The 17591-nt window shown below is 43.1% G+C and overlaps 1 protein-coding gene across 7 annotated transcripts in view; it reads right to left on the bottom strand.

Moving 5' to 3' along the window:
* WBP1L (WW domain binding protein 1 like) overlaps window positions 1-17591 on the bottom strand; it is a 68263-nt gene that overhangs the window by 6187 nt on the left and 44485 nt on the right. For 3 of the 7 annotated variants that reach the window (XM_075108085.1, XM_075108086.1, XM_075108089.1), the window contains exon 2: window positions 8599-8701. The exons of 1 other annotated variant lie outside the window; for it this stretch is intronic. In XM_075108085.1, coding sequence (XP_074964186.1) covers window positions 8599-8701 — 103 coding nt within the window. Of the gene's footprint in view, window positions 1-8598; window positions 8702-11501; window positions 11882-14562; window positions 14668-16579; window positions 16778-17591 lie in introns of those variants that run through there. 3 more of the 7 variants (XM_075108090.1, XM_075108087.1, XM_075108088.1) reach the window with 3 other exon arrangements.

The raw sequence follows: 17591 nt of genomic DNA, 5'->3' as shown, positions 1-17591 counted from the left end.
CAGCCGAATTTTTCTGCCGGGACTAACTGCTCCCACCCAAGCCTGCATCCAGAAGATTTAAAAAAGTATTTCTTTAGAAAACTTCTCTACCCATTCCAAAGAAATCCCAAAGTGCTCTGCAGACAAACCGATGCACAAGCTCAGGGTAGGGGTCAAAGTAAGCTCAGCCATTCCTGGGAAGACGTGCGGCAACTCTGTAAACAACAGGCAGTAACAACATATGACAGTTTAGGATAATAAATTAATGCTGGATCCTACTGAAACCACAGGTGGCATTTTAAGTAAACAGACCATAATTTACTGGATTGCAATCTGGCCACAGTGCCAGGAACAACACCTCCATTCTTGTGCAAAGGGTCTATGCACGCTCTCAACCACAAGTGGATGAGATCTGTTGTTTTTCACAGGAATTTCTGCAAAAGAACCCACTAACACCATGTTATTGCCTGGTTTCATTAACTGCTGACACTTCCTAGAGCTTCTAGGAATTACTCAACCCCTGAGTCAGCATGAACCCAAGGACTTGCCTGGATGATCACAGGAGGTCAGCAGTGTGTACCCACCACAGACATTTGCTGGCCTGGCTTCTGATGCCCTCTTTATTGGCTTTGCCCCCACCTTGTCACACAATAGCACATCTGCACCGCAGGGATGAAAGTCCCTGCAGTCCATAGGAAGCAACAGGATGGGACATCCATAGGTGCTGAGGCACACAAGGGCCTTCTTGGTTGTCGCTCGAGCAGGGGTGCCAGCATCGAGAGAAGGATCAGGTGCAGCTCTGGTTGCAAGCCCTGCACAGTGCTGGGAGTCCAGGGCCTCCATAAAAGGCTCTACAACATGCCCTAGCCAGAAGTTTGGGCACAGCTGCAATTTGGCTGCAGAACAGAAAAACTGTAAAAACCTAGCAAATATATAGTACAGTCATGTATTTGGGATAAAGCTATACATACAAGGCCAAGTGCAATTGTAAGTACTATGTCTAAAAGTATGGAACGAACAGTGGAGATGTCCAGGGCTGAGCTGTGCATTTGTACACCTGGTGATGCTTGGCCTCAAACCAAGGGAGGTAAGCCAAGCAGGCCACTGGCCCACACACCCATTGGCTCATTTGGCAGGACAGGGAAGGAGGGGAACTTCAAATTCACCCAAAGACAACACTACACCAGCAGGAAACATGAGCACAGTAGCGGTACATGCTAACACCTCGTTCATGGCAGAAGAAGGTACTGGCTCTGCCTTGTGCTGAAATGGGTGAGATGTGCAAAGGCAACAGAAGTTTGTCATTAAAAGACCTCTAAAAGCCAAGTAAAACTGGGCTTCTAGTTGCTTTCTCCATCCCCAGAAGCCTTCCCTGTGCTCTTCAACATGTGCTTCCTCCCCAAATGGACAAGAGCTGGTTTTCAGCTGCACAGTGCAGAACTATCACTGCAGGCACTGGAAAAGGAGAAAAGGTTGGGAGAACTGGGCATCCTGAGCCAAATTTGCCATTAAATGCCTGATTTGAGAGGGAGTATTTCCCACCGCCAACCTTGCTGTGACCACCGGGAACTAAAGATCGCAGCAACCTGAGGGCAACATAACAGCAGAGGGCAAACGGTCTTTGGAAAAACAGCATCAACAGAAGCAATGCACCTGCTCAAAGCTAAACATGCACTGGGGCCTGTCAGACTTGGAGGCAGTTTCAGGCTTGCTCTTGGTTTGTAGAAGAGTCAGCAGTGGAAACACTCTCCAGTTGAAAAAAGGCTGAGTCTTAAACACTGCTACATTTTCTGTCAAATTCACTGGTGATGCCGATGGGTGGATAATGATGCAACCAAAGGGTGAATCAGACACAGCCGAGGAGCTGAGTTTTGCCAAGAGATTTCCCAGCCAGAGCATCAAAACCTTTCATAAAAATAAAAAAGAAGTACCAGCCTCTTACCCAGCATCAGACAGGCTCAGAGCTATAAGCACTACATGAGCACCAAGCTCAAAGAATCAGAACCAGAGCTGCAGAAAGACCCAGGAACAGAATTAGCTCCCATGAATGTCATCTCTCACAAGCAGAGGAAATACTGAAGAAAGAGAAGACTGCTATGTTTACAGCATCCTTGGGGAAAGGGAGCCCCATCACATGGTCACGCACCAGAGGTATTTTCTACCAGCTGTGAAAGACCACGCCAGGCTCAAAGCTTCAAGAAAAACCTTTCTGGGACACTGACCATAGTTTTCCTCAAACTAAAGAATAATTAAGAATAAAATAATTTAAGAATAAAAAAGCCAGAGCATTCCCACCTCGTGAAAAACGGGGGAGCAATGTTCTGTCTATGCTGTGCTGTATTTGCTGCCTGGGAAGTTGCCATCAGCATTCCCATTGAGGGAAGCTCCTTCTATCCTGTGCAAAATGGAAAATGCTTTCTGGAGTGTTCCAAGGGTAGGAACAGAGAAATCTGCCCTCAAGTTCATGGTAAACTTGGGCAAATGCCGTCCCTCTGTTGGCAGGAAGTCTCCTAAAAGCAAGCCAAAACATACTGCAAAGTATTTTTGTGTCTGCCTGACAAGCATCTGGGTAATAGCTTTGGCTCCATGAGTGCTGGTTCTGAACAGAAGGAGAAGTGGGACAATTTCATTGACTAAAAAGTGATGTCCCAAATGGTGGCCTCACAGTCAGCCATGGCTGGAAAAAAAAATTGTCTTTCACAGGGCCAAAGCTATCATGAAAAATAGGAGAGAGATTTAATTGGTACCGCAACCTGGATGCACTTGGGTTTAACAGTGTCCTTGGCACAGATACCACATCGACTCCTGCCACTTCAGACACAAGCCTGTACGAGTCAATGCTGTTGCTCAAGAATGCTAGATGAAGGATCCAGGCCATTGTCCTATGAACATTTTAAGAGGGAAAAAAGGAAGCTGCTGGATGACGTGGCCCTCTCCTGCCTGTCTCTTCCATACCTCCTGCTGCCTCCTCCACCTCTTCTTGTGCCAGCACAAAGTTGTGTGCAACTGTGGTTTGAACTGGTTTGAGGGAACCAGAGCAGGTTGAAACTCATCTGCCAAACACAACAGCAGGAAGAGAAAGACTGTGACTTTCAGTGACAGTTTTATGTCAGTTTAAATCAGTGGAACTGCAGCACCAGCCTGACCACACTGCAGGAAAAAGTTACTGAATATTTGTAGAGTACAATGGCAAAAAGAAAAAAGCTGAAGACAACATCTCCAACTCCTGCTCACTTGCTCCCAGACTGGTAACTCAGACAAAAGCAGATGGACGTTAACTGCAGCTGGTTTCTGGTTTTCAGAATAGCGTCCAGTATACATGGTACACCACTGCCATGAGATAAGATAGAAAAAGACAGGTTTCAGAAAAATCCTTTGCTTATCTTGCAATGAGAGCCACCTTGAGGCAGTAAATCTACAGACTCTGGCTTTATGCCTCTCTCCTGGGGAGGGAGCCTCTGAAGAGCAACTGCTCCTGTGCTCCAGAAGACACATTTGTAAGTCCAGTCAATTCCAGCTGACTTAACGCTCCCAACTCATCCATGTTGTTAAAATGCATGTTGAACAGTGGTCTAACAGACATCAGAGAGTAACATCCAGCTGATGTCCAGAACATCTGGGAACATGATCTGGAGAACAGTCTGCACCAACAGATCTGGATATTTGCAAGGAGCTGGGCTGGAGGTACAGAAGGCAGGGGGTGAAACAGCACCAGCAAGCTCTCTTGCTTTTCCTTGCTGTTTTACACAGAGCAGGTAGAAGCAGGCCACACGGGGCAAAAGTCAGTATCTGCACAGTCAGACTATGCAAGACAGCTTGCCTTCTCCTTTGGATTTTTGAATTTTACTGAGCCACATCAAAACAAGCTTAAGATGATTTTGCTGTCTGGATTAGGCTACAAAAAGTATAAGGAAATCAGGAAATAACTCCCTCAGTGGCCCTATTTATCATGAGTTTCTGCATGGTTTTGACATCTCTTTTGTTTGCCCTATACTTTCAGCTAGGCTTTGTCATGGGAGGGTTATCACTGAAGCACAAGCTGAGGAGTTAACGGCAGCCAAAGGTGAAGTTTGATACACCTGGGAAAGAAATGCAAGTACAACCACGTAGGAAGTTGGGTGAAAGGCAAGGAGCAGGGCAAATCCTTCTCTGAAAAAGGATGTGGTTATACTAAAGGATAAGATAACACAGGGTGAGGAAGAAAACACGGGACTGATGTGTTGCTTGACTGAGGGTTTTGGAGACTGCAGCAAAGTCTTGGAAATTAATTCCTATTATAAAGCTGACCTGGAACATGTATGTGGTAGAGCAGTTGCTTTAGTTTCAGCAACTAATGGGATCCTTGCCAAAATTTTCTGGCAGCACACTTTTTGGGGAAAAGAGCTGTCTAGAGATTCCAAGGGGAAGCGTGCAGAGATGAGCAAAATGTTCAAAATCAGCAAAAACATCAACTGTGCTGCCTGCAAACAGAACATTTTTTCCTGTACAACCCTTCCTAGGGCCCAAACAGTCAAGATCTTTTTTTTCTTTTTCCTTTCAGAGACAGAAGGGCTCAGTGTCACTGCTTAAGCAGCCAAAACAAAGCAAAACAGGCAGATCCAACATCATCGCCAATGCTGTTTGTTGTACAGTACTTAAATGACCCAAGACCAACTAAGCCCTCTAATTTTGAAATCCTACAACTGAGATCATCTGCATGCAGTGACCAGCTTCCTGTTTCCATGCTCCGTGATTCCTGAAGCACAGTGTACTATTCTTTCAACCACACTGTGCACAATAATTTCTACAACTTTGCTTGCTGTATTCGGAGCTTCTGGAATAATCTAATTTCATGCTGCCCCCTCAATAGGCAAGGAAAGACACATGGATGGATGTCAGGAGATCTGGATTTGGTTTTCAGTTCGCATAGTCCATACACTAAAACTCGGGAAAACCCAGAACATCTAAGCCTTAAGTCCCGCAAAATGCGGGAACTGCATTCCTCAATTACCTTCTCTCCTATGTTTTGAAAAGTGGTATTTTGGAACATTCACCCAGTAAGACACCCATCAGGCCTGGACAAAGGCCAACAATGCAAAACTCCAGCAAATCACAGTCACATCATAACAGACCTGAATAAAAATTGTTAGTAAGCAAAATCCAGTGGCTGCTGCCATTCTCCAAAGACCACAGTCTCCCCCTGGGGGACCATGAGCTCTCTGGGGAGCCCAAAGAAACTGTTAGGCTAAAATGTTGAACCAGCTCAACCACCATCCAAACAAACACTTTCCCTATGTGAGGAAATGCAACAGTAAGGCCCCTTCTTCTACTTTTTATTATTCTATTCCAAGAAAATTAAAAGACATACTGCACTTTCCCCCCCATATTACCAGCTACCAAGCTTGAGCTAAGAACTACTTAGACCTTTATATAGCTATCAGACCTACGTATATAAATCTGGATATAGTTTTATTATTTGGCAACATGGCACTTCTTTTTTTTTTTGTTAATAAGAGATGGGTGGGGAATCTGAACCAGGCTGTTATCTAATTTTAAACACAGGCTGTCCACCTGCTTGGCATATCACATTCTCCATTCCTCCACTCCACCCCTTAACAAAATAATACCTTGATTTTGCATCCTATTCCACTACCCTCAAGGACTGGTTTATAATTACTGCAACTTTACCTGCTCTCTAGAAATGTTAAGATCAGCCATTTTCACAGACAAACTTTCCTCAAATTCTTAATGAGGGAAAAAGATCCTTTTTACAGGAAAAATTCCAAGTGGCCACAAGACAGGATCACATTTCAGAAGGCATGTCCAGCAAAGACAGCCTAGTTTTCTCTTCCATTTCAAATGCCACCCCTCCTCTGCTGCTTTTCCCCATGAAACTGTGGTGGTAAATAAACCCAGGATTTAATTCAACGGGACTAGCAACAAGGTCTGTTTTCAGGCACACAATAGCACTGGTGGTCTGAGAAGGTCAAGAGGAGCAGAAACTTCTCAAAAGCTACTTCAGTACATGCATACACTGGTTAAAATCAAAACGTAGAACAACCATGAAGCTATACTTAAAAGGTGCTGCTAACTTAACTGTTCATTAAGCAAAAGTTATTATTAACTTTTAAAAAGCTACTCTATTCCCAAGCACGTAAAGCTCTTGCTCTCCGCACCACCAATTCACTGCACTAGACTATTCACATATACTATCACTGCTATTCACCTTGAAGGTCTTAAGAGTCCCTCACCATGTGTACCTACCAAAGATATTCAACAATTCCTGGAGCAGCAGGTAAGTCCTGCAGCTGTGGTCACAGGCTCTAGAATATGAGTTTTCTGAAATTTAAAGGATATGCGCCCACTGTGCCTCCCCTCCCAATCCCAGAAACCTTTTTCTAATGCTCATAATGGCAAAACAAGCTTTGAAAACATTAACCAATTTTAAGTCAGGATTGGATGTTTACCTGAATTTGCAGAAAGCCTAGAAGAATAGGTCTCATGTTTGCATTATTTCCCTCATCTCAGTGTGGTGTATGATGCAATCTGCAACACAGCACGAATGTGAATCTGCAACACAGCACGAATGTGAATCTGCAACACAGAAACCCATTCCTGCTGAGGAACCAACCATCCAGCAGTACGTGCCACTAATATGTTTATTCCATGATCTCAGCATGACCTGTGTGCTTGCCCTAGAAAGAAGCCTGAAATATTCTGATTCCTTCTAACAAAATCTGTCTTTATCTTCCAAGAACTTTTAAGATGCAGCCAGGCACTGCCAAGTATAGAAGTCTGTGCCATACTGAGAGTGCACAGACAGTTAAAGTAAAATCATTCCATTAAAATGGCAGGGGGATATTGTTCAGACTGTATTGTTTGTATGCAATTCAGTTAAGCCTGTCTTTCAAGATGTCCACGGGAGAAACATGGTGACCACGCAACAAACTCCAGTGTACAGCTGTACTCCATCCTGTTGCTCAATTTAGATCCTGCTTGCCACAGAGTCCGTAAGCCCTTGCATACATGCTTCTTTCTCTACATTCCCACCCACACAAATCTAAAACTGGGTCTGACCTTCCCCACTCTTCTTTGTCCATGCAACCCCATATAGTCCAAACAAATTCCAGCCATCTGTCCTGCCTGTGTTGCCTACTGCTACTATCTGAACAAGGCAGTCCAAGACAGCCACACATTCATGCCTGTTTCTCAGCCTGCTAGGGTCCCTGAAGCTGCCCACCCAGTCCAGAATCATTTCTTGAACTGTTTGGAGACTTTGGAAAATAAAGCTGCTGTAAAAGGTCTGCGATACATTCAAATCCTGCCATTAATATTGACATAGCCAGCCACTACAGTCTGATGCACAGCGTGTCTTGAAGAAGTCTATTAGAGTCCTGTTTAATTCACAACCACATCCTCCATGCTTCAATGTTTAATTTGAAAAGTAAAAGCATGTTTCTAGACTAAAGGATAAAGTGTCAGCTATTCCTGTTCTTGATTCGGTTTAAGTTACATTCTTTGTATGTATAATACATTTCCACACACACTGCTTTGAGAAAGTGAAACTGTGGGTGCAGCAGAGGGATTAAGTAGATGGCACAGTTGCATAAAAGCTACGACATCCCGTTGGGTGTGGTAAGACAATATCTCCAATCTCTAATGTGGGGGGACAATGTTCAGAGTTCCACATTTCCAAATTCTGGGAGCACAGATGCCTTCTCAGCCTAGGTTCTTGGCAGTACAACAGCATGTCAACATCAATGTTCAACCCTTTGTGCTCCTCCTCAAGAAAGGAAGATACCATCAGACTGGCACAACTCTAAAAGTTTGCCTTTAAAATTCAGGGTTTCTTACTTTCCTATCCTTTCAACTTTCCATTTTTCCATAATACTTTATCAGGGTTTTGCTGACATGCTTTGACCTGCCTGCTGCCGCCTAAATGGACTTAGGGTATATTCACTCAACCACGCACTAGAAACATGGGTAGTTTTAAATCCCAGATTTTGGGAAAGAGAAGATAAGAGGGGTTGCAACGAGCAATGTATGTTCCTCATGGCCCACAGTATTCAGCCACTGTCAGCCCACAAGTTTTGCCCAAGACCCTCTCCACTCAAGGAGCTGTGCTCTGAACAAAAAGTGTCCTGAAAAGAATAAATGTCCTGGCTCCCCTCCTTGAAAGGACAGCTTTAAGAAGATAAATGAGATTTAAACTGTCATTCTTGCAAAGAACTAAAACAATAAGATGAAAGATACTGAATTAATTCTCTGTTTGAGTGTGTCAAACTCTAGTGCTGTGCATATTGGCATTCCTCCCTCAGGCGTGGTTTCCTCACTCACATACAATGTTATTTTGACTACCCTCAGTATTGGCCAAATCAGTGAGAAAACCAAACCACAAATCTGCAGTGATGACCGCGGCAAGACAACCCATTACTCCTCCAAAAGCAGGCAATGCCCATTGTAACAACCCTATTTCCCTTGCTATATCAGGTCAACTCCAGTTTTTGTTGCAGTGAAACGCAACGGCAATGCATAACAAGGGCTGAATACAAAACCCCACAGAACACAAGCCAGACCTGTAGTATGGTATGAGAGCCATGCAAATTAGGAAGGGAATCCATACAAAATGGAAGGACTTACACCAGAGTTCATAGTAGTAGTTGCAACACTGGGATTGTCCACAACAGTGGCCCGTTTCACATATGTAACTTTGATTGTTGACACCCATGCAGGTTTCCTTGTCCTAAAATTAAACAGACACACTTTTAAGATGCTTTGTCAGTATCTTCCATAAATGTAATCTTTTACCAAATGACCTGCAAGCATTTGAAAAGTCACAAGTTATGGTCCTGGGAAGAGGTTAAAATACAGCTAAGGATCGCTAATGAACATAAAGGACTGTTCAGAAGAAAACCCCGTATCTGCAAATTAATGAGTTACATTGCTTTAGCATCTAGTCAGCACTGCCTTCTCATCATTCCTTTCCTTTTCCATTAAAAGTTATCATGTTTTGGGAGCCAGGCATTCTCTTAAAGAAGAGATGTTATTTGTTCCACTTTTTACACACTATCGCTGCATTACTGGGGCTGAATGCCAAATGGAGGAAATGCATTAATAAACAGAACATTATAATTTGAGAAAAGACTGCTTGGATTCATTTAGATCTAAATGATAATTACAGTATGTTCCTGCAAGATTCCAATCTAAAATGATTCCTTCATAATTAGCCATGTGCTTTACACAAGATCAACATTCCTGTAAAACTTCTTCCTGGAATAGAGAAGTAGTCCAGGAACAGAGCCAAATCAGCTGTACTGTACCACCCAGCAGGTCCTCAGGACACTTAAGATGGAAAAGGACTAAGGTGTGAGGTCTGTCCCCCACGTGGTGCACCACTTCACAGAAGTCCATGTTTTCCTGCTAGCCTGAAAACAGGGTGGGAAGCAGTACAAAACACAACAAAAAAAAAAGCATTTTACAGCTTGTGGTTTGTACATCCTCTAATAGGCTTTGGGGCAACCTGGGAGTTAGAATATACTACACAGTTTCTTAAGAAACAAACAGATCTTAATAAAAAGTATTGATGTTGCAAACAAACCTGTATCAAAGTCTAAAATTTTCACTTTCACTTAAAATTTATAAGGCAAAGAAAATGTGTGGACGTTTACGATGAAAGATATGTTGAAAGAATTAACTTTATAAGTACCATCTTTCAAAAAAAAACCCAAACCCTAAAACCAACAAACCCCAAACCAAACCAAAAAGTCTGAACAAAAAAAGCCCAATAAAACCCACCAGCTACAAAGGGCAGCAAACCCAACCAGCAGGCTACAGGAATACACATTGGTGGATCCCAACACTTGCTGGTCTGCACTGTTCCTTTATTTTATGTGAGTGCACCACGGACACACTTCTCACAAGCCTCTATGGAGTCACCATATGTGCAAAATACAAAGTCCATTTCAAATTACAGACCACCTCACTGAACAAGTGATGTAAGGCAGCAGTTTCAAAACAGAAGAGTCCTGCACTGAGTTCTTAAGAAGACCCAGTCTATTTGAGGATCTGGAAGAGCACCAGCACTCCCCCACCACGCAGCACCCCAGTCAGAGCCGTACCTCCCCAACACCGAGCCTGTGGGCTCCTTGCCTGAGCACCCATATTACAACAGCAGTGTAACTTCTAAAAGCAGAGGAACCTTCTACTGACTAAGGTTCAACAGAAAAGATCCCACACTGCATTTTTCTCCTAAGAAGTCACACCAACTTTTGAAAGGTTTTGATCGTGTAAGGGCACAGTTCAGCAAACACAACTCAGCACATAATATACCACTTCCCCTCCTTCCTCAGCTGTCTCGATTTCCACAAAAGGCTCTAAAAAGCACCAACGGGCCATCTCCTTAAAATTCATGTGCAGAGGCAACAAGCTGGAGGGGTACCAGCCTCCTGTTTCCAGGAAGAGAACAACATTTTGCTGGACAGACCAGTCAAACTGCTTTACTGCAGGTAGCTAAAGCAAATATTTTATACTCTTGTCTTGAGATGCTGCATGCCAACAGTAGACACAACGTTTTCCTACAGGGTAAGGTGGTGTTTTCCATCTCTAATTGTAGTGGCTAATAGCAACTTTTAGGAGACACTGTTGAGCTAGCACAGTATTTTCTGCTTCAGGCATGCTATTCATTCCAAAAATTGTAATTTTAGTCAGCAAAAGAACTAGAAACAGGACATATCTACTCTTTTACCTGTTCTTACTAGTTTATTTACACTTCTCATTTTTGCTGGCCTTGCAGAGTTAATGCAACTGACAAACAGCATAGATTTTGGCTCTCACATCAACAGAATTGAGAAATTAAGATCCCATTGCAAAATTGTAATCCTGTTGATAATGCACAAGCCAGAAAGTGACCAGCTGAGGTTGTGACACATGAAGATCAATGCGACCTGTTGAACCAGCAAATGAATCACATGGAGCTGGTGAAGGAAGAGAGTCACACAGCACCATTTCAGAAACTCCTCTGCCTCACAACACTGATCCGCCCTTGACCACCTGTGTTTACTCCCCAAAAATCTGTTCCATTCAGTGTTGTCTGCTTCAAAGAGTAGCAATAAGGAATACATTGGTGTCTTTTGGCAGCTGCAACCTATAACAGCTTCAACATCATTGTATTTTTCCCACGTAAGGACTTTCAGCTGTCCTGTTTTCACAGACTTCCATCACACTATCCTTTTATTTCAACTTCCGGACTCCCTCTTGCCAATCTTATATTTGAAATGACCGTTCCACAATGCCATATGCTTGTGCAGGGTTGCTTCTTGTCAGCTCAGCTAGCAAATAGATCTGTGAGGGGATGGGTGCACATGTTGAACAGAAGATCCTCAGCAGCTGGGTTGGTATACTGCAGGCTGTTCCTGCCTGCTTTTGGAGATCAAGCAACATCCTGCTTTGCCATCTAAAGTAGTGCTCAAATCTTACTGTCCAGGGCTTCTTTATACACTGACCAAGAGAAATCATCTTCCTTGCTAACGCGTAAGCAATTGTACCTTTGAATAGTCTCGCAGTTAGCTTTCAGCTCCCACAGTTCAGAAAGTCCAGGGTTTCAAAGTCCTCGCAGTGCTGGTCACCAGCCATAGTCCTCAAAGTCCATGCAGCTCCTCTTGGAGCCCTTCTACAGTCCTCTGCCAGCCTGGCCACCGATGGGTTTCTGGGAACACGGAGCCATCAGACTCGGTGCCACGTGTCAAGATCCAGAACTGTCACCCTTCTTTCCAAACAGTTTCACAGAATCAAGGAATAATTTAGTTTGGAAGGGATCCCAGCAGGTCACATGGCCCGACCCCTGCTCAGAGCATGGCTACCTCCAACGCTAGGTTACTCAACCCGGCACAGGGAAAGAGATAAAATGTAAAGGCAACAAATCTTCGGAAAAAGTCTACCAGGCAGAGATTGCATCACAAGGAGAGCATTGTTCTGGCACAAGTTACAGGTGTCTCCTTTGGATTGAGTGTTTCAGTCTCCCTTCCTCTTCCCACCTAAGTCAAGACTCATTTCTGTGAAAAGCTGAGCCACTATACAATTTCTTGCACTGTTTTGCAAGCCAAGGAAGAGGATATGCATTGCCATCACTACAGGCCATGACAGAGACCGAGACTTTTTTATTAGGAATCTTCTGTTTACTGCCAAACAATCTGATCAGGCTTCAACTTCTAATTAAACCCCAGCCCGCACTTTTTATACCGTCAGTGTTCTATTATTTCTACTTACTTCTCCCATTCATTCTTTGTGTCATACGTTGCCAAATGGTAACTACTTCAGACATATCAGCAATATAGTTACCTGTAGCCTAAATGTCTCCTGAAAACAGTATCACAAGTGCTTGTGCTATGAAAGCACTCTATTTCCTCTTTCACACCAACAGACATGGACAAGGCACAGGACTGAAAGAGTAGTTTTATAGGTAAGAAAAGGATATACGGGGCGGGGGGGGGGGAAATCTTACAGAAGCAAAGTTAGAGCACTCACATTTTATTGACCTGCCTTTGTTTCTAGTTTCCATTTCAAGTAGTGCTTATAATGATATTTTTTAATCATTCTTAGCAGCATGGAGTTTTTAATGAACCACTACAAAGAAGTCTTGTTGGGGTTTTTCAGGTAGTCTTATGAAAACAAGGAAGGGGCAGAGTTTCTTTCCAACAGCGCTTTCTTCTCCAATAGCCAGTGGCTATTACATTCCAATGCAGGCTTCCTTGCTGAAGGACAGTCTTGTTTTCTTGTTGTCCAGGCAAGCACATCCCTCCCCACTAGCCTTTGTTCAGCTAAGTGTAAACGCCTCCAGACACGATTACGAAGCGGCATCTACACAAGTCTGCTCTCAAAAAGTATTCAACTCCATAGGGCTGAATATTCCTGTTTTGCAACTAAGCAGCCCGAACATGCCATCCGTTATCTGTCACCTGCAAAGCCTAGGAGATTTCCAGCTAATTTCAAGGGATTGGCTTTGTCCTGTAAAGCAGCACGCACTCTAGGCTGCATATGCATCACTGCCTCCTTGGCATCATCCTAAGAGCTGACGCAGGTCTGAGGACCTGGACTCACCAGACCCCTGACCCACACTCCAAAGCCAGGAGCTTTCAGGATAAGGCTCCGCAGTCCTGGAGTCTGTGTTCTCTCCCCATCCAGCCCAACAGAGGCCATTTGTTAAACCTGGTGCAGGCTCTCTCTCATGAAGCAGTTAGAGTTGGGAAGACCTCATCGTGGTCCATTTGGAGAGTCTTTTAGTATTTTAGATGTGGCGTTTGGATTACTTTTCACTTGTCATAAACTTATAAAGCAACTTTCTTTGAATAAAATAAGTTTTTTAAAAAAACTTATTTTCTTGTTGATATTTGACATTTGTGATAAACCCACAACCATGTTGGCAACTCTGCCAGTGGCACACTTTTGCTGTGAAGTGCTTTTACAAATAATCCTTAAAATATCCAGCCATGGTAGGTATAACAGAACTCAAGGCAGTGCCATATGTTGTCACATCTGAAGCTACAACAAACATTAATGTCAGTGCCAGGGAAAAAAGCCAATTATTTTCTCCACCTTCCAGTTTAGTATTGGACCTTTGCTGGAGGTCTATGTGACAAATTAAAGGTCAAAATCTGGGGCATGATCAAGACAGGAGGCATTCATGGAAGTCTGCAGGTTGCCTGAACTGCACCTTGCTGGAAGAAAGGATGGAATCAGACCTCCTTATCCTAATTTTGTAAAGGTTTTCATTACTAAATGGTTGGGTTTAATGCCTGTAAATATGTTAGGATTTATTGCATCTGAAGCCAGTACAGGAAATGGAGGGAAATGAGTCTGATTGACAGTGGAGTATCATTACAACAAAAGGATCAAGGCATTTCACATTCTTCTACTCTCAAAAGTAAGCAGTAAACCTGGGAATGTCGTTGCTATGTCAAAATGGAGGAGGATGAAGATGAGCAAATTCCAGACCAGTGTGGCTATTTTCCAAGCTGAAAATTAATACGTGTAACTGCAGCAACAAACACACCAGCCCACGCTCAAAAAGTGCATAGTCAGCAGTGAACCACCTACAAAAGATGGCTCCTCAGCTGGCATTAACCAGGTAACCAAACCAGCAGTGGCTGATATCACAGAAATCTAATAACCATTTTAGCTTTTTGCTCTGTCTCCTCTTTCCACAGAAATCTGGCCTCCATTACCCTAAAAATGAGCACCTTGCATTTATATGACCTCTATGTGTCATTCAGCCTGCCAGAGTATTCATCCTAACCTTGGTGATACCCACACACCCTGGAAAACGCTTGGAAATGTGACTTGCATTTACTAGCAGCAGGTTATATGCCATTCCTCTCCTCTAGGATAGCCAGTTTTTTAGACCTACTCTAATTTCCTATTTTCTCCAAACTTCAGTACAGGATTTGTCAAGGCACTACACAGCAAATTACTATTTGAAGTGGAAGAGATGAGGATTAACAACAGAATGATAAGAGGTGAGCAAGGAACTGAATAACAGGCATACAAACAGTGGGACACAGTGAGAAGCCCAGCAGCAGCCTGAAAGGAGACTGCCAAGCTGGCACCCACCAGAGGGCAAGATGCTACTGGTTTTCCCAGGACTAGGGCTCAACCTGTGACTGCTTCAGGCCTTCTGATTTCACAGCTGTCATGGGGGACTTCGGTAATAAGCACCTATTTAATAATAAAAAAAATTAAAAGCCTGACCTAGTTATTTCACTAATCTCATTACTTGCAGGCAGCAGCCCCTTGCTTTCAATACCCAGCTGCACCCACAACAGAGCAGGATGGATTTAAGCAAGTGGCACAATCTTCAGAAAAATGTATTAAAAATATGTATTTTGAGTAACTCACAATCAGTATTTGAACAATATATATTCTGTTACACAGAGTAACAGAATGGAAGTGACTGTCAGTATCTTAAATGTTAGAAACAACCAACAGGAAAAACTGTATTGACACCCACTATTTATGAGTTACCACTTGGCTTTTACTCAAACTCATATATCAGACTATCACTAGTGTTGGTTAGCCAAGCCCATCAGCAATAGCTCAAGAGAATGCAAACACAAAGCTACCAAAGATGATGAGCACCTCTGTCAGATAAAAGACTCAAGTGGTAGTAGGTTAAAATTACTACTGAAAATATTAGGGTGGAATGCCAAATCTTGCCACGGGGTTTACTAAAAATCCTGATTTGCCAGCTGCCCCCAAGTTCCTAAATAAAATTAATCTTAAATAAAAAAACACATTAGATCCTTTCAGAGAGGAACAGCAGGTGGGATTGCAGCAAGGACAGGCAGAACTGCAGGGGAACCCAGAATCACCAGGGCAGCTCAGGACTGACGCCCACCCAGAAGCCTCTGGTCCTTCTCCCATTTTCATAAACACTACACTTCTTAGTCCTTTGGAGCATAAAAGCAAAAATCCACCATCTAAGCAAGTGCCATACTTTTGGTGGAATCAATTTAACAAAAACACATAAGATTGGTAAAGATGAAACTGGCTTTTATTGCTGCAAGTTACTGGAACCTCAGGTGCCAGCCCCTGCCAGCATGACAGGGGATAAATTCCTGTAAGCCTGCCTTACGACAGACAACTGAGGCCAGGAAATAAATCAAGTCTGGACATTGCTTCATAACACACCCACCACAAATTCTGTTTTGCTCAATGTGGAAAAATAATGTGTTAAGTGCAAACATCCAAATACTTAAAGTATAGTAAGTGGGGGAGGAATGATGCCTCTGAGCTGTCCCAGGCACAATAAAGATCTCCAAAATGGGAATTCTAATCCACAACATTATTGCTTTGCTAATACCAGCATCAGGAGAATTATATTTAAATCACCATGATTAATCAGCCACAACAGAGCCATCGTCACCCCCAGCGGATGCAGAACCTCTGAGGTTTTATTAACCTTTATCTGAGGAACAAATTGGTTTGTTGCATCCATTTATCTTGGAGAAATACTCCAACAATCTTTAAAGGAACACTACCCTTTCACAGATCATGGATACTTTCATATATTTCAATATGAGCTGGTTTCATTTTTGTTTATCGTGAGTTTCACTTTCAGATTCCGAGAACTGCACATTTGCATTTTAAGTGCCACATGAAAGTGTTTACATCCTTCACACCTTGCCAGAAGTTTCCCAGCTGTAGTCCCAGCCCTTTCCTAGGCTTCTAGAAGACAGACGTTTCTAGGAAATCACAGCTTTGAGGAGGCTGTCTTGCATTTCGTAAACAACCAAACAGTTGACAACTCTGAAAACCTCAAGCAGTTAAAATTAAAACTGAATAGGTTAGGAATCCAACATTTTAACCTTTTCTTTTTTTCCTTTTACATTTACATTTATGCAGTGAACTAGATGAACATGTTCAAGCTTCCACCTGCAACCCTAAGAGGAAATGCTCACTTAAAACTGAAAGCTGAGATCCTCTACAACCACATTGCCTGGGACAGGAGCGTTAAACACCCATGTTGCACTGATGACCCCTAAGGCTGACCTAGCTTTTTAGGCATTTAAACACCATTCCCACTGCAGCAACAACACAAAAACCTCAAACTAAACACCCCTGTTTTTACCATTTGTACGGCAGTCCATCTGCCATGCTGCAATGCCCCTGGGTGCCGAAGGAGAAGGCAGATCCAGAGGAACCAGTTGTTCAGTGCGGTGCAGCAGTGAGCAAGGGGTGCCTGTCCCCGGGAGCTGAGGCTTTCACCACGACCATTTCATCCTCCTCACACGAGGGCACCCCAGGATCAGCACCCCTTGTGTTGAGTGGGAACAATAAAGACATCCCAGACAACCAAGTGTTTACAGTCCGAGTGCAAATGCAAGAGACAATAGAGGCGGATGCGTGACCAGATGTTCCTGAATTCCTCCCACTCTTTTAATTAAATAGCACTGTTCACTAACACCCTTTTTTTTTTTCTGCTCTTTTAGATTAGAAGAAAAAATCTGCATGCAGGACACAATCACAAGTATTTAGTGGGGTTTTTTTTAAGTCTAAAAATGATTAAAAATCAAAATGATTAAAAACTAAGAAAAGTTCAAGCAGCTCCACAAGCAGCTCTTTCCCACTGTATCCCTCATCAGTGGATAAAAATAGTCAAGAGCTTTGCTCTTGTGTTCTTGAGGCAACACCTTTTTTCTGCTTCCTGTAAATGCCTCTGTATCAATGCTGAAAAGTTACAAGCAGAGAAAAAAGTACCATCCAGCTCACTGAGAAAACCAGACATTCGCAGCTTGAGCAAATGAAACCGAATTACACCTAACTTCTGGTTTTATACCTTATGCAGCACCTCAATTGTCCCAAACACGTCTCTAAACTAAAAAGATTTAGAAATAGGAACTTTAGAGAAAAACACACCTGTAAGACTTGAGCAATATCAACATTTAAGCCAGCTATGTCTCATGGAAAGTTCAGAGTTACTTAAAGCCATTCAGCCTTCATGCTCCAATCTCCCTCCTTGGTTCAGTTCTGAGATTTTTAGGTAAAGTCTCTTTGCTCAGAGTGCTAGCAAGTGAACTATTATTATAACTATTGCATTCTATTACGGAAGGTCATTGTGCTAGAGGTAGTTTCTTCTGTAA

Source organism: Phalacrocorax aristotelis, chromosome 12, assembly GCF_949628215.1.
Source record: "Phalacrocorax aristotelis chromosome 12, bGulAri2.1, whole genome shotgun sequence".
NCBI classification, from domain to species: Eukaryota; Metazoa; Chordata; class Aves; order Suliformes; family Phalacrocoracidae; genus Phalacrocorax; species Phalacrocorax aristotelis.
The sequence above is the reverse complement of the archived record's forward strand: the minus strand, read 5'-3'. Positions and strand labels throughout refer to the sequence as shown.